General features: G+C 51.2%; 2 protein-coding genes across 10 annotated transcripts in view; one reads left to right on the top strand and one right to left on the bottom strand.

The window, feature by feature from the left end:
- The window catches only part of ZSWIM7 (zinc finger SWIM-type containing 7), a 29,187-nt gene extending 15,438 nt beyond the window's left edge, over nucleotides 1–13,749 (top strand). For 5 of the 9 annotated variants that reach the window (XM_073315898.1, XM_073315895.1, XM_073315899.1 and 2 more), the window contains 2 exons: nucleotides 2,259–2,363; nucleotides 3,375–3,709. In XM_073315898.1, the coding sequence (XP_073171999.1) occupies nucleotides 2,259–2,363; nucleotides 3,375–3,611 (342 nt within the window). In that variant the 3' untranslated portion in view covers nucleotides 3,612–3,709. Of the gene's footprint in view, nucleotides 1–2,258; nucleotides 2,364–3,374; nucleotides 3,710–10,744 lie in introns of those variants that run through there. The other 4 variants (XM_073315896.1, XM_073315897.1, XM_073315900.1 and 1 more) reach the window with 4 other exon arrangements.
- ADORA2B (adenosine A2b receptor) lies at nucleotides 5,200–26,820 on the bottom strand. The gene is made up of 2 exons (XM_073315893.1): nucleotides 25,669–26,820; nucleotides 5,200–9,182 (listed from the first exon to the last, which is right to left on the bottom strand). Exons 1-2 carry the CDS (start codon nucleotides 26,007–26,009, stop codon nucleotides 8,492–8,494), a joined length of 1,032 nt encoding a protein of 343 aa, XP_073171994.1. The 5' UTR covers nucleotides 26,010–26,820; the 3' UTR covers nucleotides 5,200–8,491.
- Nucleotides 26,821–27,771: the final 951 nt, after the last annotated feature.

Here is a 27,771-nt window from a genome sequence, read left to right as displayed (position 1 = left end):
GCTCACTGTTAAGCCAGGGGGTGCCAAAGCCTGCTGCTCTGTGGGACTAGAGCAAAGAGTGTTTGTGGAGTCGTTGGATCCAATCAGGGCCCCTTCCTTCGGGCTCATCTACGCAGCAGAGCTTTCCAAGTTGCACTGATATAAACCCCATGTGGACACACTTAGTCCAGGACAAGAGTGGGGCTTTTTTGGTTTAGCTTAAACCCCTCCGAAGCAACATAAGCCAGTGCTGGAAAAGGCCCGTGCTGGAAGAGGAGCATTCCCATGGGGATTACACCGACATAACTCTAGCCTTTCACATTCACCCTGCAGCACGGATCACTCTAACCCTCGTACGGGTAGACAAGGCCTTCAACATCAGTGGAGTTGTGCTGGGGATCAGGCCCGAGTCCAATAACTGTGGGGTTTAAAGGAGATCGGGATAGAGGCAGGTGTGATTGGTTTTGATTTCTATGAAGCATGGACTACAATAATAGTCTTGTCTGCCCACCCCTGAGGTTGGTAAGAGATTCGCACCCACCCAGGCCCTCTAAATAACCTTGTGCAGTTGGCTCTGGATAAATCTAAGGGAGGGGATTCCCCAGGGAAAGCTTGGCCAGAGACAGGCTACCAGAGGGGGCCAACTATTGAACTTCCCTGGCATTAAGGCCAGGCCAAGTCCCCTGCCCGTGTCTGCAGGGCTGACAGATGCCGCTTGGGCATCCTGTGAGCTGCACATGCAGGCTGGACTGGAGTCAGATCTCGGAAACCAGGGCACTGCTGTTGTAGCCAGATTTCTCTCCCCGCCCTGTGCAGCACCTGAGGAGAGGAGCAGGAGGCTCAGGGGAGAGCACCGGATGGGATTAACTCCTACAAGCCGTTTTCCTGCCTGCCAGAAGTTACAAGTAGGAGGTTCTGGGATGGCTTTTTCAGGCCATTCACATCAGTCCCAGCAGTGGCCAAGAGCGCATCTTGCCTGTCTGCTTCTCTGAACGGAAAACATGCCCCTCCTCTGCCGAGTGGGGCATAATCCCCACTAGTGGTGTCTCCCCACCCCAGTGAAGGAGCGGCACCTGGGAAAGGGATGCAGAGACTTTCCCCTGAAATGGTCCCAGCACAGAGATGGAACAGTGAGGCCCCTTCTCTAGAGACCTGAACTTTGTTTATTCAAGAAAACTGAAATCCAACAACTGCAGCTGCTTGTGGCAGCCAAACAGCCAGACCCCCTTATGGCTTCCAGCCATTGCAGCTGGCTAGGAGAAGAGTCCCCAGCAAGGGCTGCCTTCTGGTTTATTTCCCACCCTGTCCTTTGGGGCCCGGGGCTCACAAACTCCCTTTGTCCGGCATAAGATGCAAGAGGTTTGTCCACCCCTTCTAGCCGCTGGGAACTTGCGGGATGGTCTGAAGACCTGGGGTGACTGTGAGGAGTTTTACACTCCTCTCCATCCACTGAGAGATTGGAGCCTCGCTCCGGTTTGGTGTGTGAGGGACCATGTGCTCAGCAGCAGCAGAGTTCTCTTAAACAGTCACATCCCTGGGCAGTAGAATCTCAGCTGGGGCAGAGGCGTGCTGTGGGCCCATTCCTGCCCAGTTTGCAGCCCTCGTCCCCAGTGCACAGGTTGTAAGTCAGGGGACGTTTGTGGATAAATAGGCAGGGTATTATGACAAATCTTTGCTTTGGGGCATGCTTGGAAGTTAGTTGGGGCAGTGGGGATGGAGCACAGCCAGCCCCTTGTCTCTGGCCTTTGTCGGACAGAGTTTTCAAGACCATCGGGGCCAGGTTGGCTCACTTCTCCTGGCTCCTTTGCCCCCGGAACTATCAAATGCCTCACCGTGCTGTTATCCATTAGGCAGGCGGGCTTGACACTGGCCTCTCTTCCCTTAAAACAGTCCCGGTCTGGGTTCAGCTCCACCAGTGGGAGAGATGACGTGTGCACGTCACCCTAATGCGGGAGCTGTGTCTGCCTCAGGGGCACCCTGTGGTAGCACTGAAGGAGCTGAACCAGCGGCCCCTGCGTAGCACAGGCCAGGGCGTGGCCGGGGGAGCCTGTCTCCTGCAGTTGCGAGAGGCGAGGTTCCAGACGGAAAGCTCAGGCACAAGGTGCCGGATTTCAGGTGGCCCCTTTCAGGATGTGCTGCTCCAAGCTCCCCATCCCCATGCAGTTTGCCTGGCAGCTAGGGGAATAAGGTAGGATTGGCGATTGCCAGGGAGTCGGGAGCAAAATGGCAGGCAGAGCCCCCCGTTTCTGAGGCCCACTCTGTGACTCTGTCTATTCCAGGTCCTCGGGAGTTCAGGCAAACTGTACACCTGTTATGCTTCCTGCCACTTCTGCACGTGCCCTGCATTTGCTTTCTCCGTGCTGCGGAAGAGCGACAGCCTGGTGGTAAGCTGCCTGCCTTGAGTGAGGGGGAGTGGGGAAGCACCGACACACTCCCCTGAGCTGGATTTCATACACCTGGGTTGCGCAAGGGAAGAAACATGCAAGTGTTGAAATGCTGGGGCAATCTGTGGCCACCATGCCCTGATCTGACAGTGGGGAGTCGTGTGTAAGCAGCCGGGCTCAAGGGGTAGTGTTGGTTTGCAGTGAAGTGTTACTATTTATGACAGTAAAGATCAGTGGCCTCAGGACTCATTCTCAGGCTGCCTTTGTTATAACCAAGTCTTTAATGGATCCCAAAGGGGAGCCTCCTCTGCACTGAACTTGCCTACAGGAGAGGGGAACAGTCTGTGTGGGGGCTGATGTGGGGATTAGGGTGCAGGGCACAGCAGTGCTTCATAATTCACTTCTCCACAGGGAAGACCCTTCAGTCCTCTGGGTAATATCCTAGAGCAGAAGGCATCTCACATCGGTGAGCTGATAGAGTCAGCAGGAGGCCTGTTGTCTCCATCTCCTGCCCTCCAAATAGAGGGGCCAGGCCCATGGTGTGTTTATATGGGAACCATGTGGCTTTGAGTTGAAAAGACTTGGGCAAGGGCCTGCAGGAGCTAAGCAAGGACGGAAAGACCAGGAATGATCCTGGCTATGGCAGGTGTGGGGCAGTCGGGCCAGGCATTAGTGAGCCTGGGTCTTTCCTGGGACACAGTGTGAGTTGGGCCCTTCAGCCAGCTGTGTGAGCACCAGGGGCACACTGCACACAAGACACCCAGCAGACCTGATGCAGGTAGGAGCCCCAGGCTGGCTGTACCAAAACCTTGGGGTGAACATTGCCTTGATTACACAGTTGACTTGGGCCTGGCTACTGCCTGGGGTAGAATTCTTTACACGCTCTCTAGCTTGTGCCCGTGTTCTCTTTGCTGGGATTGGAACATGTTGGGGTTGGGCCCCAGCCTTGCAGCCAGCCTGCCATTCATGCGTCACCTTTATTGCAAATTTGCTCACATCCGTGTCTTGCAGTGTAAGCACATCCTTGCCATGTACCTCAGCCAGGCCACCGGCACATGCCAAGAGCTATCTGTCTCTGACCAGCAGCTGGCAAGCATCTTACTGGCTGAGGAAGAGGAGGAAGGAAGAAGGACTTTGGACCATGTGCTTACACCCTCTCTCCTGCAACGCCTCCCTGGCTCCTCTGAGGTACATCGACAAGCATTACTAACATCCCTAAGGCGAGCAAGCGTTGATCAAGGCAGTTAGTTTTCCTCCCAAGCTGAATTTAGGCTGGAAATTATTTAGCAGCCATGCACCGTTGTGTTGTAATAAATGTTACGGAGCCTCATAACATGAGGCTGAGATTTTTGTGACTTCCGTGCCCTTCATGTCACCTGCTGCTGTGGTTCCTGCGGGCCTCGAGGATTTGGGGGAGAAGGGCTATGAACACAGAAGTGGCAGCTTTTATGGTGGTTTCTTGGCCCTTCCTCTTACTTCCCTAGTGCAGGGTTGATCTCTTACAGTAGCTTCTTTGCCTCAACACATCTTTTGGGGCTGGCCTTTTACACGTGTACCAGCCCAGATCCATCCGGGCTCTTAAGGGTAAACCAGCAGGTAGAAAAATGTCACTGCTCTCAAGTTAGGCACAGACCCGGTGGTCGTTCCCAGGGGGATGTAGATGCAGCCCTAGTGGGAGGTTTATTGTATCACATGTTTAAATGTTTGGGGCATAAAATCAGAAACTCACAGAACCAGTCTAATTTTACCAAAATTGGCAGAAAGCTTCTAAATACAATTGATAATGCAAGTGTGTACTCCAAATAGTCCTGTATGGAAAGTGGGAAAATATTTAGCCCCCCCCCGTGTATATTTTATCCATTTTCCCATACTTTTTTGTCTTCAGTTAAAGCAGAAGTCTGTAGTCACGTGAAAGTATGAGCTTGTTTGTACCATGTAATACCTCACAGTATTTGTAGAATGGACTCATTTGAGAAATGCTTTTGTCTGCTATTTTTATGAAGTTATGTAGATAATAAGACTCCTACCCCTTAATTATAAAACATATTTTTGATGGTAGCTGCTCAGCTGGTGACATTAAGCCAAACAAGCATATACGATACACTGTTGGCAGAGACCTCCAAAGAAAGCCAGGGAGCTCCCCCATTTAGCACCAAACTCACCTGATCAAGTCCAGGAGCAGGGTTCCTGCTGTGGATCCCTCAGTGAGAGAGGCACCAAGCTCTATAAATGGCAGGGTTCAGCACCCCCACCGCATGGCTGGCTCAGGCAGTTGCCTGACTGGGGGGCTGGCTTCTGAAGTCCCAGTCTTAGCTGCCCAGCTCTTTCCCGCCTGCGCAGAGCAAGCCTAAGCATCTAACTCAAGCTTTGGGGATCCCAGCATTGTGCTGATGATTTTCTAGGCATCTAAAAGTCCATTCTGAAAATAACTGTTTTGATGTATTACATGGTGCAAACAAGCTCATCCTGTCATGTGACTACAGACTTTGCCTTAAGTGACGGCAGCAGAGTACTGGGAAATACATAAAGTATCTCCCCAGGGGCTAAGTAGTTCCCAACCAGCCCTATTTTGAGTACAGAGTCACGTTATCAACAGTATTTGGAAGCTTTCTGCCAATTTTGGTCAGAATTAAACAATGTTTCTTCAAGTTATAGGCCTTAGTGACACAGTAGGGACAGAGCCACTGCTCTGTCCCATCCCACAGCCAAATGACCCAGAGCCCAACTCCACACTGAGCTTTGGGTCTGTTGGCCGGAGCTCGGTAGGGTGGGGCACCTGGCTATGTCTCACTCGTGCAAGGGTGTGCCCAAAGAAATGACACGGCACAGAGTTAGGTTGTTTTCAGTGGTAAATGTAAGTATTCATTCTGTATCCAAATAACAAAGTTACTGTAACTACACAGCCCAAGTAACATGTGGCGAATACCATCCATCCTATATACATCAGGAACACATGGGTTAAGGGACATGTGAACAGCTACAGACACGGCCAGTGCAGGGTTCCTCTGCCATTTTACTTGGATTCACGTTTTTAGAAATCTTCAGTGCTCTGTTTTTTTTTTTTTCTTTCAAACAACTTATTTAATTAATTAAAAGAACCCCCCAGTGACACATCCCAGCTAGGGAAATGGTGACATCAGCACATGGCAAAGGTCCCTCTGAGTGAGTCTGGCTTGTCGTGGATCCTGGCCTGCAGTGTAAACTGTCACCTACAGATATTCCTTGATCAGTCATTAACTAACTGCTGGTACCCTGCTTTAGTACTTTGCATTATGCTCTCTCTTTCATGCACTCCAGACTGCGATTTGTTTTAAGGAGAAGGAGGCCAGCACTCATGGTTTGTGTTGCAATCACATATTTGGGTTGCAACCCTCCCCGACCCACAGGTGAGACTCTGGCTGTTCCCTTCCATGATTAATAGGAGCAATACGGCCAAAGACAATAGAGAAGTTGAAATGAGATGAGTCCTCCTGAGAAGGCAGGAAGTGGTCACATCTGTTGGACAGACAGGGAGCAAGGAAGTTGCAGCAGAGATGATCTGCAAAGGGAAGGATAAAGACCCGGCCGTAATTTTAACCCTTGTGATACTGGCTGAAGGAGTAACAGGCTGACTGGAGCTAAAGTTGGGACCGGATATTAGTTGATGGCAGCAGGTGCAATACCATCAAAATCACAGTTGGGATTCACTCAGGTTGGGATCTGGCCCTTTGTAGCTGAAGGGCAGCTAAACCTTCTCCTAGCACAACGGATGGTTAGAGTCCGCTAGTCCCAGGAACCCCCAGTCTCACACCTGCTGCCCTATAGCAACCTCCCACATTGAACCCTGTCAGGTCAGAGACTTAGTGTAAGAAATAGGAGGGAATTTTTTCTTATTCCCTGCAGTGCAGTACAAAATAAACTCAAAGAAACAAAGCTGGCTACAGTGTTATTCAAGTACCAATGACAGACAGCTCTAGCCTTCCCATACCTGCCCTCTTCACAGCAACCGCATTGCGAAGAATGGCAGGAGAGGGCTTTGGCTTCTATTTCTGCCGCTCACGTTGATAGCACTTCCTCCCCAACAGACTCCCCCGGGCACAGAGGGGCAGCTCTGAGAACCTACATCCCCATCCCTGTCTCTGAGCATGGGCTGTGCATATGAGCGCTGCCCAGCAGAGACCATATTAAATACACAGGTATGAACTACAGCTCTCTGGTGGTCACATGTCAAGGTACCAAGTGGTTCAGAGATTAAATTTGCCACTTCACTGGCACTTTAAGAACCTTCTCCTAAGGCTCCAGTTTAGAAGAGGGTTGCAGCACCAAGGTGGATACCCAGCCCTTGCGTAAGCCTGTAGTTTCCAGACCTAGCCAGTGGTTTGCCTTGTAACAAGCCAGTTCCTTCTTTCCATTAGCACTGTTACTGGGTATAATTTTTAATGGACCATCTGGAGTCTGGTAGGAAATCCAGCCCTTTTGCCATTTGTGCTCTCCCTGTCAGTGTCATACACTCTCACAGCTGTAGGCTTGAGGCTCTGCCTGTTAAAGTCAGATTTTGGGGAGCGAGGGGGACTAGTTTTACTGGAATTTTTGAGCCCCCTTAGAACAAAAGGCCCCCCCGAAGGGCATACCAGGTATACACTACTGCTCCTTGCACCTTCAATGACAGCTTCAACACATTCAACCCCTTTGGAGCAAATGCCCCATAGTTCTCCCCACCTGTGTGTCATTGTATGTACCACAGTTCACATATTAAATAGGCTTAGTCATTTAAAAACCCCAAAAGCTAGGCTTACAGAGAGTTATTAAGCCTCAGTGCACATTAAGGCTTCTCTGCCCTTCAGTGGAATTATAGAACAGTCAGTGGCCAAGATGGTGCAAATTAGCCCCTGAGCCAGCGCTGTGGGTGTAGCAATTTTTGACCCAGTCTAACCACCCGAGAAACAAACCTTGTGCTCATGTCAGTGCCTGTTCCAAAGGGCTGTGCTGTTCTATGGGGCCGTTGTTTGCACAAGAGCATTCTAACTTAACAGGCAAATTCAATCCCACTCGCGACCTTCAGCTAAACAGACATAAACCTCCCAAAGCTAGGAGACAGGCTTCTCAACATCCTGAACTCACCCCACAGTGCACCGGGAATGCAGCATGGCCCTGGGGGCTGACGGTCATCAGAACAGCAGTTAGACCTAGGGCCAACAGGAGCTGCAGCACTTGAGCGCACAGAGCAGCATCCAGTTGGATCCTGCATGCCTGAAGGCGGCGTGAGCTTTGCCCTTGACTGCAGGGGTAACAGGACCAGCTCTATGGACTTGACCCAAAGCCCATGAATCAGTGAAGTCTTTTTATTGACTTCAGTGGCCACAGATTCAGCCTCAGTGTGAATAGCAGCAGGGTTTGGCTTTTTGGTCAAGTAGCAGGTGTTCACTGCTAGAGCTGGGATACTAAACTCCATGGAGCATGGGGGGGTAGTCAGTCCTATGGAATGGGGGGAGCTCAGGATTGTGAGGCTGCTCTATCTCCTCTCAACTATCAGACTTCGAGCAGGGCAGTCTTTGAGGAATGAGGCTGGATCACCATTTAACTGCCTTGTTTTCCCATTAACACCAGCAGATCCCTTCTGACTCTGGGTCAGGGCTTCAATTTTACACCAGCATCTGGGCTACATAAGATTATTTCCCATGGGAGAATACTAGCTGCATCAAATAATTGATGGAAAAAATAGGGTATTTACCAAAGTGGCATCAAGTATGTAGAAAATGAACCACCAACAAAAAATCCTTCTGAGTGAGCCAAAAAAAATAAATAAATAAAATCCAAAAGGCCGGGAGTTGACATGAGCAGCCCAGCTGGGGAAACCCATCCCAGGACATGCGGCTTCCAACATTCAACCTTTGACCTAGAAGGAAATGCAATACAATGACCAGCACTCCATAACTCGAAGGTCAGGAGACAGGGTAAGCAGGGCACTGTCTCCCCAGAAATGTTATTCCCCTATGAGGCGCTAGGTTAAAAAAATATATATTAAAAAAAAATACAGCTGTACAAATATATAGTGTGACTCATCAGAATCCTGGTCTACTGTCCACATAGGCACAAGGGGTGGGGAGGGTTGGGTTGGTCGGGGCCAGGCTACAGGATGACTGGCATGCTCAGATAAATACAGGAGCAGAACTGAGGTTGCTGACAGTCAGGTGCCGGCTGTTGCCATTGGAGCCCTTGGGGACGTCCTCCGTTTTGCAGAGGATGTACTTGGCAAGGATCTTGCGGAAGGTGCAGCGGAAGTCCCTGATCTTGTAGGCGTAGATAATGGGGTTGATGACCGAGTTGGCGTGGGACAGGATGATAGCCATGTACATCACCCAATCAGGCTTCTTGTCCGCAAAGTCCTGGTGGAAGTAGGTGAAGCAGTTCAGGATGTGCAGGGGCAGCCAGCAGAAGGCAAAGAGCCCAACGATGATGGCCAGAGACTTGGCCGCATTGACCTCCTTCTGGAGGGTAGTCCTGGACTTACCCATCAACTCCATCTTCCGCAGCTGCTTGCAGGCCACCATGAATATCTTGACATAGATGCCCAACATGATGAAGAGTGGGAGGAGCACACAGCCAAAGAAGTTGAAATAGACCATGTAGCTCATGGTGACCACATTCTCAAAGAGACATTTGATTAAGCAGCCCTGCTGGGTCTGTGAGCTATTAGTAGAATTCGGGCAGCCAATCTGTTCCAGCCCCGCAGTGGCTCTGTTCCAGCCCATCAGTGGGGTCAGTCCAATCCCAAAGGACAGGAGCCAGAGCACAGCGATGAGCCATCTTGCCCGTTTCCCGGTCACCAGACTCTTGTATCTACACACCAAGAACAAAAACCAAATCACTCCATGAAATAAATGAGCAGTCACAACTCTGAAAGCTTCAATTGCAAGGTAACCCCAGACAAGGCTACAGCAGCTCTACCGCTCCCAACCAGCAAAACCCCATAACTGATCACCTGTGTAGACCAAAGCTGAAACTGTTTTGAAAATGTGTAGTGATTTTGGGTACCTTTGCAGGGCCTGATTGTCAGCAAGTGCTGAGCACCCACCCTCTGAAAAAAAATCACACCCATTTTTCAGGTGTCTAGGTGGGTATCCACAATTTCTAGGCCTAAATTCTTGGCCTACATTACTAGGGGATAATCCCACCTCTTTGGGGTAACACATGGGATAGTCCTAGCTAAGGGCTTCCAATATTCCCATGCATATGGTGACAGTTTCACACATCCCCTGGCCTCTCCTGTTTCCAAGATCAACTTAGTCCTGAAAATCAGGCGTTATTGTGGCTGCAAACGAACCCTAGAAAGTGGGTCAAGGTGACTTCAGCAGTCCCACTGGGCAGCCCCAGTCAGACTCCAATCCCACTGAGCGACTAGTTAAACCCATCCTAAGCATGCCACTCCCTCTGTGCCTGAGAGGAGGGTAGGGCTTAGGGAAACGAAGATCAGGCTGCATGCAAGGCCTCTTCATCCCCCACCCGACCACATCCATCTCCCTACCTTACACTGTACATGCCAAGGAGGAGTGGATTAGTGCCTGCAGGTGAAGCCCACTGTTGGCGACAGGACAGCTGCACCGTCTGATCCAGTTGGTATGCCGGTGCTTTGTAAGTACACAGTCACTACATAAATGCCTGCAGGTCACAGGCCTAAGGGTCTGTCTGCGCTGCAGTCAGAGGTGTGACTGCACCACACGTAGATACACCCAAGCTAGCTTTGATCCAGCGAGTTTAAACAGCAGCAGCATGAGCTGTCCAGCCCCACCCAGCACCTCGGCTCTGTATCCGGGGACTGGCCCGAGCAGTAGCAAGGTTAACTCCGGTAGGCCGACACGTGCAGCAGTCTCACCTCTGAGTGTAGTGTAGACACACCCTCTGTTGCATCTGGCAGGCCCAGCACTAAGGGCCAGACTTCAAAGGTATTTAGGCACTTGCACCCTTGGGCACCTCTGAAAATCTCACTGGCACTGGACACCCATTGATTTCAATGGGAGTTAGACTCTGAAAAAATCTCATTAGGTGCCTATCTTCATCTTTCTAGCCTTCATTGCTTTTTGGCCTGTACAGACATAACCAGGACTTGATTGCATTACGCTTGTAAAGATTAATTGTGCCACTTGTTAAGCTAATGAAACGATCCTGCAGTAACTAACTGGGTCTTTTCAGTCTGTCCTGTCTCCCATGATCAAAATTTGCCAAGCACCAAAATCAAGTCACTAGTATGATACATAGAGCAGAGGTGACAAGAGCTGATTTAATTCTCACCTCCAACATCTTAGCATGTTCCTATGATGTCTCAGTGGCAGCCCCCGACAGGGGGCCTCAGCGGGCTCTGGGATTAACTGTGTTACCTTGTCTCTCATTACGCCTGTCCCTAGGATGCACTGAAGTGACCCAGGGGATGGAACGGACCCAAGACAACCTGCAGTGGCACAGACAGCTTTTAACTCCATTATACAGGATTTTTGCACTGTCTGATGGAACAGCGTCCAGTCATGTGACATCCCTCCCTAGGGCCCAGCTGCTGAATTAACAGAGGGAGTAGAAATGTGTGGAAACTATGGAAACGGCAAACCCCAAACAATGGGCTCATTGGAGTATGAGCACCATGCTGCAGCCCACACAGTGTTTCTGGGGCTGGATAAACAGACACCCGGAAGGGCTGCACAACTCCAGGAATTGGAAGTGACTGTTGATGGATCGAGTGGAAGGTTTTACAAATGTGGATTTGGGTCCTTGTCCCTGTGGGCTTGCCTCAGCTTCCCCACCTCTCAGAACAGGAGCCATGTCACCTCCCTGCCTCGCGGAGACTGTGGCCTCACATCTGTAAATACATGCAAAGGAAGAGCAGCATAGAGGGGCCTGTCTGCAGAATATAGTCCAAGGCCTGAGTTTTTAAAAGCTGTTGCAAGGCCCAAGTGATTTTGACAGACAAGTTTAGGCTCCAGAGTGCCTAAGTCCCACTGACGTTCAATGAGATTGAGGGTAGGTCTACGTGGCAGTCGGAGGGGTGACTACAGCTCACGTAGACACATCCACACTAGCTTTTGTCTAGATAGCCATTACCAGTAACAGTGAAGCCATGGACGTGAGTGCAGGCTAGCCACTCAAGTACCCAGGGTCCAGGCAGGTTTCTATTAACCGTGCTGGAGCCCATGCTGCCGTGACTTCACTGCTACTGGTATTCTCACCAGCTCAGGTCTACCTGCATGGGCTGCACTCACACCTCCGACTGCAGTGTAAACGTACACTTAGGCTGCTCGGGCCCAGCTCCACAAAGGTATTTAGGCCTCTACTTCCACCTGCTTAGCTGCCGCCTAACCCCCCTAGGCGCCTATGGTTTTACCGGTCAACATTCACGAAGCTCGGATGGCTAAGAGCTACTCAGAGCCCTAGCCCAAGCTGAAGCCCCAGGGGTGCTGACGCAGGATTCTCAAACTAGGCAGGGAAATCCTGTCTTGCTAGCCAGGCCCAGGCTTATCACTATGCTCTGGAATCCCATTACTGCAAACAAACCTCAATCCCACACCGGAGTCTGGTTCCTCCTAGGGCCCAAGGGAGGAAAGCACTTTACACAGCCTCGTTTCCGCTGCCCCACTAGGGAACCGCTTCTGTCCCACTGAGAACTAGCTTGACAGCCAGATCCCATGAAGACCCAGACAGCAAACGGCCAGCTGCTCTGGGTAGAATTAGAACAGACCCCAAGCTGAGCCCAGAGCTACGGAAAGCCTGCTTTTTTGAGGTATTGGGGGATGGGGGGAGCCTGAGGCAAGAAAGAATCTGAGAGGCCAAGAAGAGTCCTGTGTACAGCCAATTAGGCTGCATTCATAATTTAGCACCCCCTGGCTTGATATGCCCCTCTCTCTGTTCGCTTTGCTCTTGTTTACTCTGGCCTCCTCTCCCCGCCTTTCGGAAGAGAAATGTTCTCATTTTTGGCTGGCTGGGAGGGAGGGGGCCGTGTTCCCACAGAACTGCAGCTGTACATGCTGCATATGAACTGCACAGGAGCAAGCTCTGCGTCCTCGTGGAAGACAGACACACACAGTCCCAGTTCAGCCAGATTTGTCCTGAGTGTACAGGTCAAATACAAACCACCAGGAAACAGCAGTGTCACCCAGGTGTGTCTGGGCTTTAACGTTCTGCTATAGCCTAGAGATTGAAAAGAAGGAATCATCATGCGCTGAAGGAATGTGTACTGCAAGCCATGTACTATACCCATGTCTTCTGCTGCATGAAGCTATCTGGGCTCGATTCTCCTCTCAGTATTGCCCACTAACTTCCCAGTACCCCAGATGGCTCAGTAATTACTGCCCGTTTCACAGATGGAATAAACAGGACCAGTGACTTTATGTCCAACATTTCCAAAAGTACCCACTAACTCGGAGTGCCGTCATGGTGGTGCCCCACTGGGAGACCCCAGCTGTGGTTCCGAGAGCTGGGCACTTTCTGTGTTTGTTTGGATCAGCAGTCTGATGAAAAGCGATCGAGCCCACAGTGTAAATTCCTGTTCTCCAACCTGGAACAGCTCTATGGGGAGATCTCAGCACTCTTCCGAGGGGAGAGCATACAGTGGTCAGGACACTAGGTAGCAGGCTCCTCGGTTCTGTTCTTGATTCTGCTGCTTACTCAACTGTGTGACCCTGAGCAAGTCACTTAGCCTCAGTTTGCTCCTCTGACCCAGCTCCCATGGGTGTTGTGAGGTTTATTGTAATAACCGAGGGGAATGGGGCTTGTACAGGTGGAGAGAACATGGGAGTCAGGGGTGGTTTGCAGCACAGCGCTCCCCAAGTCCTACTTGTCTCTCTCCAAACAAATTAGGCTGGGTAATGAAAAGCAGACATAGCCCATCAACCAAAGGGTCTTGAAACCCAGTGAGCCATGAGACCACTGACCTACACGCTGTTTCTGGGCATGTGACGTTAAGTACTGTCACTTCCTGAAAACATACCCCAGATGAGTCCTGCCAAAGGTTTGTAAAGTGAATTAAGCAGCTGCTTATCTTGCTGAGAAGTTGCAACCATGGCTTGTTTATTTGAGCGCTGCTCATTCTTAACCAGAAGAGAAACACGATTGTGGCCAAAACCAGATTTAACCAGAGCCCTCTTGCCAGTGCATGGAAGAGAATGGAAAACGTACTGACTGCATGAGCCAGAACAGAACAATGCCAACAGCTGCAGGCCGCATAGGCTCAGGAAAGAGCTGGTAGCAGTTACACCAGAGGCAGCCGCTCATGGTGAGCCCTCTGCCCCTGGAGCGAACTCTTCATTCTGCTGGTGGGTGGTGCAGGACTGACTGTAAGTAACACGGTGTTCTTGCTGCATTGCCTTGTTGTGTTTAGGCTGATAAAACCTGATTCTGTTCCGATTGCAGGAGCAGCACTGTACATGTGCCATCCGTGAGCATTTGTGCGAGGAAGTTGTGTCATTCAGATGCTGGTGAGAAGCAGACACAAACAGGGCATGATTACAGTGTTCCCTCTACTTTTTTACATCCATGTGCGGAATGAATATTGTTATGTGCACCAATATGGAGGTGATGTGTGGTGGGGATGGGGCCGAGGGGTTCAGAGTGTGGGAGGGGGCTCAAGGCTGGGGCAGAGGGTTGAGGTGCAGAGGAGTGTGAGGGGTCTCACTGGAGGTGCGGCCAGGGATGAGGGGTTCAGACTGCCCCGGGGCTGTGGAGGGGAGAGAGGACTCCCCCCAGCCCTCTCTCACCATGGCAGCTCCAGGGCCGGGAGAGAGGTGCCTCTCCCCACCACAGCCCTGCATGCCCCCTACCTCTCCTCTCCAGTCCAAGCCCCTGTGGCTGTGCGCCTGCACGACTCTTGACAGCCTGCTCCACGGCTGCGCAGCTTAGAGGGAACTTAGGGCGTGAATGGGGCCAAAGCAAAGTCATGAAATGTTCAGGGTCAAAATGTTTTTCACTGATCACCTAGGTTCAGTCTTAATTGACAGACTAGACAGATATTTCAATGGACCTCAGCAAGGTCAGTTGCAATCCTAACCTGGATTTACTCCCCCTCCCCCACCCATATTTTCAAGGAAGCCTTTAGATATGTATTTCCCACAAAAAAACAAATCTCTACAGTCCTCATTGGACAAAGGCCTAGATCCTCACAGGTATTTAGGCACCTAACTCCCACCAAGATCAAATCCCTTTGAAGGTCTGGGCCAAAGCACTTGAGGACAGTGACTTCAGTGGAAGATAAGCACATACTTAAAGGTAAGGCCAAGCCTGAGATCAGGATACAGGTGTTTTATTTCTTTCAGAACAGTTGTCGGCAGCCCGTTGCCCAGGAACAACTCTAGACTAACAACCCAATATGCTCACAACCCCACACTAACCAGCAAGTACCCAGGCACAATGGAGGGGGGGGAATAACTGTAGGAAAACTGATTTTGGATTGAGGTTTCTTCTGAGAACTAGAAGCAGGAAGGGGCCAGGGGTGTCCCAAGCTCTGAAAACTCCTTTAACAGGCTCCGATCAAATCCCCTTCTCTTTTTGAGGTTTGCTATTATTACACAGAGAAGTAAATTTACTCACCTAAAGCTGCTCAATTAACCCACAGCAAATATTGGAACTACTTGATGTCTCTGCCTAGAAGTAACGAGTTATTGTAATGTCAATATTAGCTGGTTATTTAAGAGTGATAATTGCGGTTAAACAACCTGGCAATAGATTGGTTCCTTTTACGCAGCTAGGTAGGTTTAATAATCAATTAGTAGATAATTAGCTCTGCCACTGTTCAATGATATGGACACATTGCTGGACATGTCAACACCATCCCCAGCCACTGGGATCATCCTGCTGTCATTCAGCATCTCAGCTCCGCCCTCGAACCAGTAACGGCACCTCTCACACTGCTGCCACCTTTGCTACAGCGCCTAGTTTGGTGAAGAGCATTTTCTCTGTGGCATAAGGGAACCAGCATCTCACCTGCATATGGCTCCTACACCATCAGGAGCTGCCTGACAGATGGCGAAAGCGGTTTATTTCACTAGTCGTTTCCCAGTTAAATGGCCCCGGTTTCACTTTGTCACATCCCTGGGGCAAAGTGCATTTGCTTTCACAGACCAGCTCGGGCCCACTGGTGACGCCACATAGGAGAATCTATCCCAGAACAGACCGCTAGGTCCTGCCAAAGACACCTGTCCATGTCCTTGGAGTGAATCTGCTGAGTATGTAACACTGAGATTGGCAAAGACAGAACCTGCGGCAGACTAATAGGTCTGATTGTTTAATTTGTCCAGCAGCACAGGCTGCATTGCCAGCTGGCTGCTGTGCTTTGGTACATCACACTGAACGATGATTAATTATTTCTACTGCAGCAGGAGCCCCAGTTGTGCAACGGACCCATTGTGCTAGGTGCTGTACAAAGAGAACCCTCCAAATGCTCAGGAGCAGGAAGACTGGATGGAAGGTGACTAAGCCAGCACCCCCAGGTCCCTCAGCATTGCACTAATCAACCCTGTCACACCCTGCACACCAAACTACCAATAGGCACTCTGGGGTAGTGCATTGAGAATAGTGCTCAACCACCACCTCGCTGTGCGACCAAGAGCAAGTCACTTGGCCTCTGTGCCTCCATTTCCCCTTCTGTAAGGTGGGTGTGATGAGGAAAAAAAATTAATGTTTGTAAAGCACCAGGCAGGGGCTGGCTATTGTATTTCTGAAACTCCTTGGGGTAGGAGGCTGGGTCTTCCTAGGGGTTTGTACTGTGAGCCTCCGGGTGCTACCCTAACAAAAAGCAGGAGCCGGTTTGAGCCTTGTCAAGGGTACAGCTTCCACCAGGGAATGATGTCTCCAAAAAACCCTAGCTTAGGCCATTGGCTTTAATCAGGTCTTCCTGCAGCCTCTGTTCCAAGAGCCGTGGCAGCAGAGCTGGGGAGGTTGTGCTGGTGCAGAGCATCAGAGGACGTGATTTGTTTAAACATTTGCTTCGTTTTTCGAACATGGAGCCCCGTTTTTAAGTACCCGGGTTAATTGTTCCACCCCGAGTTCTCCCTGACCATGCTGGAGCGTTCCAGGCTCATTAATCACCACAGTAACAGAGCCTCCCGCTCAACCCCCTGCAGCTCCAGCCTTGGCCTCTGGGTCATCCATGGCCCAGGAAGGGGATGGGCTCCTGCCCTTACATGCTTTGACTAAGCCCAAGTCTACACTAGAAACCTTTGCCAATACACTAACTCCTTGCTTAAGGCTGCAGTGATGTTCCTGAAAAATGCTACTTTAAGTGAAACGATGTTAAGCGAATCCAATTTCCCCATAAAAAATTAATGTAAATGGGGGGGTTAGGTTCCAGGGAAATTTTTTTTGCCAGACAAAAGAGTCTCTCTCTCTCTCTCACACACACACACAGTATAAGTTTTAAACAAACAATTTAATACTGTCCACAGCAATGATGACTGTAGCTTGGTTGAGGTGGTGGAGTCAGAGGGGGGATATTTCCCAGGGAATGCCTTACTGCTCAATGATGAACTAGCACTCGGCTGAGCCCTCAAGGGTTAACTCGTTGCTGTTAATGTAGCCTCACACTCTACAAGGCAGCATGAATGGAGGGAGGAGACACTGGGTGGCTGCCGCACAGGGAACTTAGGGGAGCTGATGGGGGGCTGCCGGCCCACCCTGGTTCCAAGCACCCACCAGCTCGCTCCAACGGGCTGCTCTTCCTGCAAGCAGTGGACAAAGCATACAGCTGACAAACAACCTTATAAGGGAGCATTGCGCAACTTTAAATGAGCATGTTCTCTAATTGATCAGTGACGTAACAATGTTAACCAGGACAGTGAGGAGTTACTGTATAGCTCTATGATTTTTTTTACATCTATACTGGCAAAAGCCCTAGCATAAATGCAGTTATATCGCCATCAAAGTCCTTTTTCTGGTTCCGCTCACTGAACCAGCATACCCAGACCCTGTTTTTACCAGCAGAACGGTGTCTGCAGTAGGAGGGTTTCCTTTTCAAGTGGAAAACTAGCCTGCCCCGATGTCTGCTCCAGGCACCTGCCCCATTGAGCAAACACTGTTTGGAGCAGAGAAGAGCTCCTTGGTGGAAATCGCTGCTTTTCAGATCTGTGCTAGGAGTTTGCACTGGAGGAGTGACACTGATTGCTGCCCACTGATAATCCCCAGCGGTGCAGACGAGACCTTAGACTGAGCAGTTCCAGTCTCTGACAATCCAGACAGCAAGTCACAAACGTCTCAGTGTGGAGACAAGACTGTCCCTGTCAAAGTGACATTGCTGAGCCTCAAGAACACAATGCTGCACAGAGACAGCAACGACGGAAGACAGACCCTGGAGTCAAACTCAGCCCTGCTCTAGCTCCATAGACCTGGGTGCACTAAACTCTGTGGAGATAAACAGTGCTCTCCTCTCCTCTGAGAGCATCTCTCCCTGCCCATGTGGTCCAACGCTGATATCAGGAGTGGCAACTTGGAGGGGGGAAACAAGCCACTTTTTTCTTTTAACAGGAAAAGAATCTGAAGTGGGAGTGAGTGTGGAGAAGCACTGTCTAGTGGTCAAAGCACAGACCCAGGAGGGAGGAGGCTCTGCTGTTTGATCTCGGGCAAATCACTTCTCCTCTATCCCCATGTTACACACGGGGGAGCAATGACATGTCCCTGCCTTGCATGTGGGAGGTGAGGCCTAATGCAGTAAGAGCCTTTGAGAGTCTTGGATGGAAGGTACAATCAGCACATGAAGTATTATGGTTATTAAGATCCATTTCCCCAGGCTCTGCCACTTGGGCGCAAGTTCCTGTAGCAGCTCAGACCAAGACTTTTTACCCATAATTCCTTATAACCAGGGGATAGGAGCCGATGTAACACGCAGACGGAGCTGGAACAAGACCATGCATTATGCTGTCAAGCACAGCTGGACTGAGAGATACAGAGGCTCTGCATGGAAGAGCCTGCCCCAGCTCTGGCTTAGACAGCCTAGAGAACACACCCAAGCCCTCCCACATGCTCCTAGCACCATTGCGCAAGAACAGGGCGGGCACTGTGGGCACTGACATGGGAATGAGATCACCCAGCCTTTCAAGCAAAGAGACAGTGGAAGCCACAGCCTGAAGCGGAAGCTAATGTTCGCCATGGGAACAAGTAGGGGCAGGTAAGAATCACATGCGAAGCAGTGCACTGATCACTCCCAGCTCCCATCGGCACTCCAAAGATCTGGCCCCCATGTGTTTAACTTTGCCATTGCCCCCAATAACTGCTGAGCTTACGAAGGAATATAGGACAAATCTAATGTACTTTTCACCACTGCTGTTCCATCTGTCTGTGCTTGGGCCAGGATGGACCAACAGGTCAGATCAGTCAGTGAACACCCGCTAAATCGACTGCAGATTGCTCTCCTGTCGACATCGTGTAGTGTGGACCCCGTGGTAGGTAGATCTAAGCTACGTCAATTTGAGTTACGCTATTCACGTAACTCAAATTGCGTAGCTTAGATTGAATTTCCCCTGTAGTGTAAACAAGGCCCTAGACAAGTTAGATATCTTCAAGTCACCAGGGCCTGATGAAATGCATCCTAGAATAAAGGACCTGACTGAGGAGATATTTGAGCCATTAGCAATTATCTCTGAAAAGTCATGGAAGACGGAAGAGATTCCAGAGGACTGGAAAAAGGCAAATATAGTGCCCATCTATAAAAAGAGAAATAAGGACAGCCCGGGGAATTACAGACCCGTCAGCTTAACTTCTGTACCCGGAAAGATAATGGAGCAAATGATTAAGCAATCAATTCGCAAATATCTAGAAGATAAGTAACAGTCAGCATGGATTTGTCAAAAACAAATTGCATCAAACCAACCTGATAGCTTTCTTTGACAGGGTAACAAGCCTTGTGGATTCGGGGGAAGCAATAGATGTGGTATGTCTTGACTTTAGTAAAGCTTTTGATACAGTCTCACGTGACCTTCTCATAAACTTGGGAAATGCAGCCTAGATGGAGCTACTATAAGGTGGGTGCAAAACTGGCTGGAAAACTGTTCCCAGAGAGTAGTTATTAGTGGTTCACAGTCATGCTGGAAGGGCATAACAAGTGGGGTGCCGCAGAGATCCGTTCTGGGTCCAGTTCTGTTCAATATCTTCATCGGTGATTTAGATAATGGCATAGAGAATACACTTACAACGTTTGCAGACAATACCAAGCTGGGAGGGGTTGCAAGTGCTTTGGAGGATAGGATTATAATTCAAAATGACCTGGACAAACTGGAGAAATAGTCTGAAGTAAAGAGGATGAAATTCAGTAGGGACAAATGCAAAGTACTCCACTTAGGAAGGAACAATCAGTTGCATATATACAAAATGGGAAAAGGCTGCCTAGAAAGGAGTACTGCGAAAAGTGATCTGGAGGTCCAGGACCACAAGCTAAATGAGAGTCAACAGTGTAACACTATTGGGCAACGGGGTGGATCACTTGATTACCTGTTCTGTTCATTCCCTCTGAAGCACCTGGCATTGGCCACTGTCAGAAGACAGGATACTGGGCTAGATGGACCTTTAGTCTGACCCAGTATGGCCATTCTTACGTTTTATGGGATGTATTAGTAGGAGCATTGTAAGCAAGACACGAGAAGTAATTCTTCCTCTCTACTCCACACTGATTAGGCCTTAACTGGAGTATTGTGTCCAGTTCTGGGCGCCGCATTTCAGGAAAGATGTGGACAAATTGGACAAAGTCCAGAGAAGAGCAACAGAAATTATTACAGGCCTAGAACACATGACCTATGAGGGAAGATTGAAAAAATTTAGTTTGTTTAATCTGGAAAAGAGAAGACTGACAGGGGACATGATAACAGTTTTCAAGTACAGAAAAGATTGTTACAAGGAGGAGGGACAAAAAAAATCTTCTTCTTAATGTCTGAGGACAGGACAAGAAGCAATGGGCTTAAATTGCAGCAAGGGAGGTTTAGGTTGGACATTAGAAAAAACTTCCTAACTGTCAGGGTCGTTTTAAGCCCTGGAATAAATTGCCCAGGGAGGTTGTGGAATCTCCATCATTGGAGACTTTTAAGAGCAGGTTAGACAAACACCTGTCAGGGATGGTTTAGATAATACTTAGTCCTGCCATGAGTGCAGGGGACTGGACTAGATGACCTCTCGAGGTCCCTTCCAGTTCTATGAATACAGCTAGCACACCACCATTCCTTTAGTCAGGCTTTGAAAAGACCTCCCTGACTTGCTCTCGCTCTAGGAAGATTCCCACTCCTGGAGCCCGACTGTGTGGCTGACCGTGTCTAAGTCTGCAGGGCTGGAAGGGGCGAGAACAAAGGAGCTAGAGCCATGTATGACCCTCACTGCTGTCAGTGTGCTACTCACTGCCCCCTGGCCTGCTGATGCCTTCAGACACCGACTCTCAGTGCCCAGTTGGTGCCCAAGGCAGTGAGTTAACCACTCCAAACCTCACAGCAGCATGCAAAGAACTCAGATCTTCTTGCTACAACAGCACAGATCCCCTGCTGCTTGAGTGAAAGGAACAGCCATTAGCTATTAGCAGTAGGGGAATTATGATACACAGCTGAGTGAGTTTGATTCCAGCCTGTAAGGGGCAGTGCAGCACCTACACATTGCCGACACACCATTTCCCACTACAGCCAAGCAAGGAGCAGAGTGGTCAGAAGGATGCCAGAGCAATAGATAATCCAAGTCCTTCCCCTAGCCAGGGGAGGATCTAGTCAAACAGCACATTAAAAAGCCTCAGGAAAGGTCTCATCTAGTCCTGGCTACCCACAAAAACAGCAGGCATCTGGGCCTTCTAGCTCCCAGCACAGCCCTCTGCATGCCAGCCCCATGACCAGTCCATCCTGCACAGAGCCCTGACCAGCATCCCACACGGCCTAGTTACACCTCGGGTGGGCACAGTTTAGCAGCGGGAATCTCCTTGCATTCCAGCTGGCTGGGGAAGCCCTAGGAATTAGGTACCTCCCTCCCATGACTAGATCTGGCATTGCTCAAACCCTGCAGTGCCCCAGGGCATGACTCCAAGCAGGGGCCAGATCCTGAAGCTGTCTTGATGGGCCAGCTGAGCAATGAATGGCAAGTGGCCAGTGACCAGGTGCTGCCCAATGACTGTGATGAACCCACAGGGACATGGTGGGAGTCATCCCAGATGGACTCTACCTCAAACATGTCTGTGATCCATGGTACTGTCAGGGGTGGGAGTGAGCGTGACAGAGAATGCAGCATGCACCGGCAAGTGTGACTGTGCCAGGGGAGTATGTGTGCGGATATGCAAGTGTCTGCGTATGTGAGCGTGGGGAGTGGCTGGGTGAAGGCAAGGCTTTCTCTGCTCTGGGCCTAGATGTGCAGTTCACTCCATTAACCTGGCGGTCCTACAAACAGAATTACGGGGCAAAGGGAAGATGCCACAAGATGGACTGGCAGGTTATTTGTGGCTCCTGCCATGGGGTTGACGTCACTAACAGGATCAGCAGCAATAATCTGCTCTTTAGCACTTGCAAAGCCCCTGAGCCAGTCTCTGAATTGGAAAGCAGGCTGGGGAGGGAAGAGAGTGCACCTCTAAGACACAGCTGGGGCTGCTAATTCCTGGCACATCTGCTGCACCCTGCTGGCTGCTTGGTGCGGGAGGCTGTGGCCGTTGACAGAGCGAGCTGTTCTGCGCTCTCTCACCATCCCAAAGTCTGTGCTGGGGATTTAAAAGGGACATGGCAGAGCAGTCACAGGGGACACATTTCTTCTGTGCTTCATGCCCAGCTCTGCCCCTGCAGCCTGTGTGACTCCTCTCCTCGCCGTGCAGCTGTCTGGGCCTGCAGACGCACAGTGTGATGTCCAGGGGCAGCGACCAGGCTGACCAGCAACTTCGTGGTACTGAGATATCCTGATCAGATCAATATGAGGTGTCCATGTTCTGCTGGGAGTGGAGCTGACCCCAAACACGGAGCCTTGTCTTCCTACATTCCAGCTGGGAAGGGCTGCTAGGATCTACACTGAGGAAGAACAGGACTGGCACAAACTTCCCCACAGAAACCAGCAAACTCCTGCCGATGGGCTTTACGCACTTGCCTGCTCCTTGTGTAGAGCACAACCTGCATGGGTGCTAGGTAGCCTGGGCTTGCCCCTGTTGCCAGATGTCCTAGGTTCAGGACATTCAGGAGGAAAGGTGCTTCCTGCAATACCCAGCAAGGCTGGGGCAGAAAGAGGAACAAGACGCCCTCCCACAGTGACAGCAGGCAGGCACACAGGAAGGGGAAGAAGGAAGAACAAGCCCACTTGCCAGAAGCCACCATGCGTGTTTTAAGCAAAGCAACCAAGCAGATGAGCACCCTCCGCCCTTCCCATGCGAATGAACAAAGGACAAACTCCAAACTCTGCAGCCCACTCAGTCCTTGGCTTCTGCCACCGGGGAGGTGCGTAGTGCCCATTGCGTTGCTGGCATGGACACTTGTCCACTGAGACAGAACGCGTCATTTCACATGATCCACCAAACAGGATGGCCTTTAAGGAAATGGTTGGCACCCAATCCAGAGATAAAAGACTTCACTGAGCTCCGGAGTCACTCCCCTGGACAAGCCTTTTAGCTGGAAATACAGCTCCCCGCAAGTTCATTCCCCTGTAATTTAACAGCCAACTTTCCGTTTCCACAACAAAACTCTCCTTCAAAAAACAGCATGTGTGTCTAACTAGCACAGCTGCTTGGACCAGGTCTCACTCACTTCACCCCAGAGCCACTGCCTAGGAGATTTCCCTAAACCTTGTAACCAAGGCCCCTGGATCTCAGCTCAGAGAGGTGCATAAACCCAGTCCTGACCCAGCCTGGAGTTGCACCATAAACCTGCTGCAAATAGAGAAGAAAAACAAACAAAAAGAGGGAGAAGAAATATTTTCCTTGTCATCAGTTGTCAGAAATGTTTTCCATCTACACACCCAGGATCGGGCTCGCAATAATCCCCCAAGAACATCTGCTCTGTTACGTTCAGCTGAACTTCCACCTGGGGCAGCAATTGTATTCACACCTGCTCAACTTCCTCAGCCAAGCGCCACAGAAAAGAGTCGCGGTACACAGACAGCGAGTAGAATGAACAGCCCACACTGCAGCGCCTTGCGCGCCATGGGTGGTTTGAGTAACCGTCTGGCTGAAAAGAGCCATCAGACTCCCTTGCAGCTGCTCCCGTGCTCTGGGTCAATTTAGAAAAAAATAAATAAATGGAGCAGACATCGAACCATTGTCTGAAGCCAAAAACCAATTTACTCAGATTACCCCCGTGGCTGGAAGGTAAATGATTAGCCGGTTTCAGATGAGCTGACAAGGATTCAGATGCTTCTATCCAGAAGTACTAAAGCTTCAGATCTGTCCCCAGCTCCAGTACACGCCATGGAATCAATCTGCTGACGACACATACACCCTCCCTCTGTCCGCCGTTTCCCGAGAGGCTTGTACCTCACCTGCCGGATGATTCATGAATGTTTGTCACGCGCACTGAGATTCTCTCCGGCAAGGTGGGAGAAAAAGGCGAGTCTGGTTATTCCTTTTAAAGTTATGTCGGAGAGCATGTTTTACTCGTGAAAATGAGACACTGGAAACAAGCAGAGTGTAGGCAGAAAAGAGCCACAGAGCTTGGCCAACGCACCTCACTTCAAACCTGCTGCATCCCCTAATGCCCCTACTCGGACCCCCTTCCCCCCAGCTCTTCTCTCCGAACTCCTGCTCCCATTTGCCATTCCAGGCCTGGACTCCCCAACACAGCTCCGCCGATGCCTCGCAAGCCCGACCCAACCCCCGCTCTCCTGGTCCTCATCCCGTCAGACCAATTGCAACGGTGGTTGTGCAGTAGGGACAGGTGAGCCCTCCACAAGACTGAGGCAAGGGACTGGGCATTTCTACGGATAAATGTTTAATCTTGTTAACACCTTCTGGAAGGGATATTAACCCTCGTGCTTCCCAGTTTAAGACAATCTCTGTCAGAAACCAGGGTGACACCTATGCAAGGGTGAGATTATCCCACACCTGCGATTTGTTTCACTTGTGACCCGAAAATCCAGGTTTTGGATGCACTTTTCCAGATGACAGGAGGCTGCTCCACAAACCCATTGTGGAAGCCTCGATAAAGAATATATTTACTGTGCTTTGTCCAGTATGTTCCTCTGTCCCCAGAACTAGTGTGAGACCAATTCAGGTCTCTTGTGATCCAATTTTGATTAGTTTCTTAGTGGTCAATTGGGGGATAAAAGAGGAAAACAAAACCCACACCAATCAATCCTCCTTCAGGCGTTGTGGGTTTCTTTTAAAAAACAGAACCCACATAGTCAGACCCTACGCAACCCTGCACCCCAGGCAGCTGGCCTTTCAGCAGAAGCATATTTGTTCTGGAATAACAGCCTGGTGATCTCAGAACATTGTGTGAACGGGCTAGTGGCTGGGGCTAAGGAAATGTGATTTGCGTATTTCGCCTTCTGTTTGTAGAGTTGATATCTTGTTGGGTTTACAATTTATACATTCACTTCCTTGCTTAAATAAAAAGCAATTATACATAAGAAGTACCTGTGTTCAGCGAGATATGATTTCAGCATTTGTACACTTACTCTCCCTTCCCTTCAACCCAGGGCAGAGAGATCCCTTCTAAACAGCGAAAAACACCAGCCTATTTTGGGCTCAAGGGCAGGTGGAGATTCTGAGCTAGGTGGAAGGTGATAGTTGGACTAAAAAGTAACTCGTAAGCTCACTTATAAGATCACTGGCAGCTCCAACCTCTATAGGCAGCAAGGGCTGAGCTGACCAAGGGAGCCGAGAATTGTTAAAGAACCTATGATAAACGACTCGAGCCATTCTAAAATATGTGGAGAAGCAGGAGAAAGATGTTGGTCTTGTCTTTCATTACTTGGGAGATGCTCAGACACTGCACTGATGGAGAATATAAAAATACCGAGGTGATTAGATAGAGCTATTCCCAGCTCTCCCACGGCCTTGTGGCCTTGGGCACAGAAGATTTTCCAAAGAGCTCCGCTCCCCTTTAGGCACTCAAAACAGGTGGGCAGATTTGCAACCCAACGGGAACGGAGCTCTTTTGAAAGTCTGGCCCTGGGCCCCTGGCAGCCACAGACAAAGCCTCCTGCATTTAAGAACAGAAGAATGGCCCTGCCGGGTCAGACCAATGGTCCATCTAGTCCAGCGTCCTGTCTTCCCATAGCGCCTTCCCCGGCACAGCCCCTGCCTGCCTGCAGTCAGTCCTTGGCTGCTCAGTTCCCCCACCTGTAACACTCTCCTGGCTTCGCACTAGCGGGGTCGGGGCTCGCTAGCGCTGGGCCGTGCAATGCCAAGTGCCCACATCCCCTCCCGTACCTGAGCGGGACCTTGATAGCCAGGTACCGGTCGATGGCCACGGCCAGCAGGCTGAAGATGGAGCTCTGGGTCAGCACCAGCACAAAGCAGGCGAAGAAGAGGCAGCTGTGGAAATCCGTGTGGAGGCCAACGCTGATGGTGATGGCAAAGGGGATGGCCAGCAAGCCCACGGCAATGTCGGCCACGGCCAGCGACACCAGGATGTAGTTGGTGGCGTTCTTCAGGGTGCTGTTGATGGCCACGGCCCAGCACACCAGGACGTTGCCCACGATGGAGAGCACGGCGATGATCAGCTCCAGCACGATGTAGACCGTGTCCATCATGAGGGGTGGGAGGCTCATGTGGAGGCGGCTCTGTCCAGGGCGCGGCAGTCCCCAGCGATGAGCAGCCCCGGCCTGGGAGCCCTTACCATGGTCTTTCCCAGGGAGGGGCCCGTCAGTGGGCGGTGGGCGCAGCTCGCCCCTGGCTCCGCCGGGAGGGCATGGTCCCCTTGCGGCTGGGCTCAGCAACGCCCCTGGGAAACACCTGCTGCGCCCTGGAGAGGCAGAACCCCTGGCAGCGCCACCGCTGGGGCTCCCCCTCCACGGCGAGCTGGGCTCCGGGCTCCCCGCGATTGCTCCCCGCTCAGGGAGTCAGGAGCCCAGCTGCGGCGCCCGGCGGGGCGCAGGGGGGTCCCCCCGCCGGGGCATCCCTCGGGGCACGGCTGGTCTCCGGGCGGCGCGGGACCCGCGAGCCGCGGAACTCCCCGAGCGCCCCGGCGCGTTGAGCGAGGGCTGCCAGCGGCGGCTCTCCGGCCGACTCTTGCCCGGCCCCGGGGCGCTGCTCCGGCGGGTGTGTCCGCGGCCGGCCCCGGTGCGAGCGGCTCCTGCGCCCACTTACGGCTCCGCGGCGGCTCGGCTGCTATTTCTGCCCATTGGGGCGGGGGCGGGGGCTGCCGCGCGGGATTGGAGGAAGCGGCACCCGGGCGGGGACCCCTCCGCATTTACCGTAATGTCCCACCGAGGAGTCTCTGCACCGCCGCGGCGCTGGCTGCTTACCCCTGCCCCGCGCAGGTGGCGGGCGTAGACCAGCGACAGCAGCCGGCTACACTCCCCGGCGGCCCCTTGGCTGCTCAGGCTGCAAGTCCCCCCCGGCTCGGATTTCACACTCGGGGGCGCTGCAGCGGCCGGACAGAGCCGCCCAAGGCGGAGGAGGGAGTTGCCCACCTGCCAGCCGGGCGCTGGGGCCTGGGGAGCAGGTTTCCGGGGCAGGGGAAGGAAGGAGTAAAGGAAAGTATGAACAGACTAGAAGTGAGAGTAGGGAAAGGCAAAGCAGAGCTGCTGCGGGTATTGCCTCTGAAGTCAGGCTGGATCCTGAGCCCCGGCTCCAACCACATCATTCAACTCACACTCTCAGGACCAGCTGCACGTCGCTTACCCTGGAGCAGGTTTCTACAGCAACGCCGAGAGAGGCATTTTCTCCTCTTTCTGGTCACGGACTGGAAGACCAATGCCCACAACCTATACTGGACCCTACAAGCCCTTGGTTTCTCGAACCCTGCACCTTAAAGCCACATACACCTGAAGAGGAAAAACATTCCTTCATTCAAGAATAGGACCCACCCCCTGGGAAGGGGAGTTGAAGCCCCTCAAAGAAGGGTAACCAATTTATTGGAGCATAAGCTTCCCTGAGCTACAGCTCACTTCATCCGATGCAGCCCCGTAGCTCACGAAAGCTTACGCTCAATTAAATTGGTTAGTCTCGAAGGTGCCACAAGTCCTCCTGTTCTTTTCGCGGATACAGACTAACACGGCTGCTACTCTGAAACCTGTCAAAGAAGGTTGTGTCTCGGAGCTTTTCCAACACCACCTTCCTTTCTGATCTTGAGGGGGCCTGGGAAATACAGTGGCACAGAAGAGTGAAAAGCAATAGTAACACAACCCTGATAAGCATCTGTAGGAGATTCTGATTGGAATCAAGATTTGAATTCAGTGCCCATTGTATTGGTGTCTCAGTGACTGCCACCCCAGGTTAGAGCGGCATGGGAACGTTCAGAACAGGTGCCAGCTGGGAACACTGCAGACCATTCTAGCCTCCCTGCTCTGGGACATACTGGGCCCCAAG

The sequence above is a fragment of the Lepidochelys kempii genome, chromosome 17 (genome assembly GCF_965140265.1).
Source record: "Lepidochelys kempii isolate rLepKem1 chromosome 17, rLepKem1.hap2, whole genome shotgun sequence".
Taxonomy (NCBI): domain Eukaryota; kingdom Metazoa; phylum Chordata; order Testudines; family Cheloniidae; genus Lepidochelys; species Lepidochelys kempii.
The sequence above is the reverse complement of the archived record's forward strand: the minus strand, read 5'-3'. Positions and strand labels throughout refer to the sequence as shown.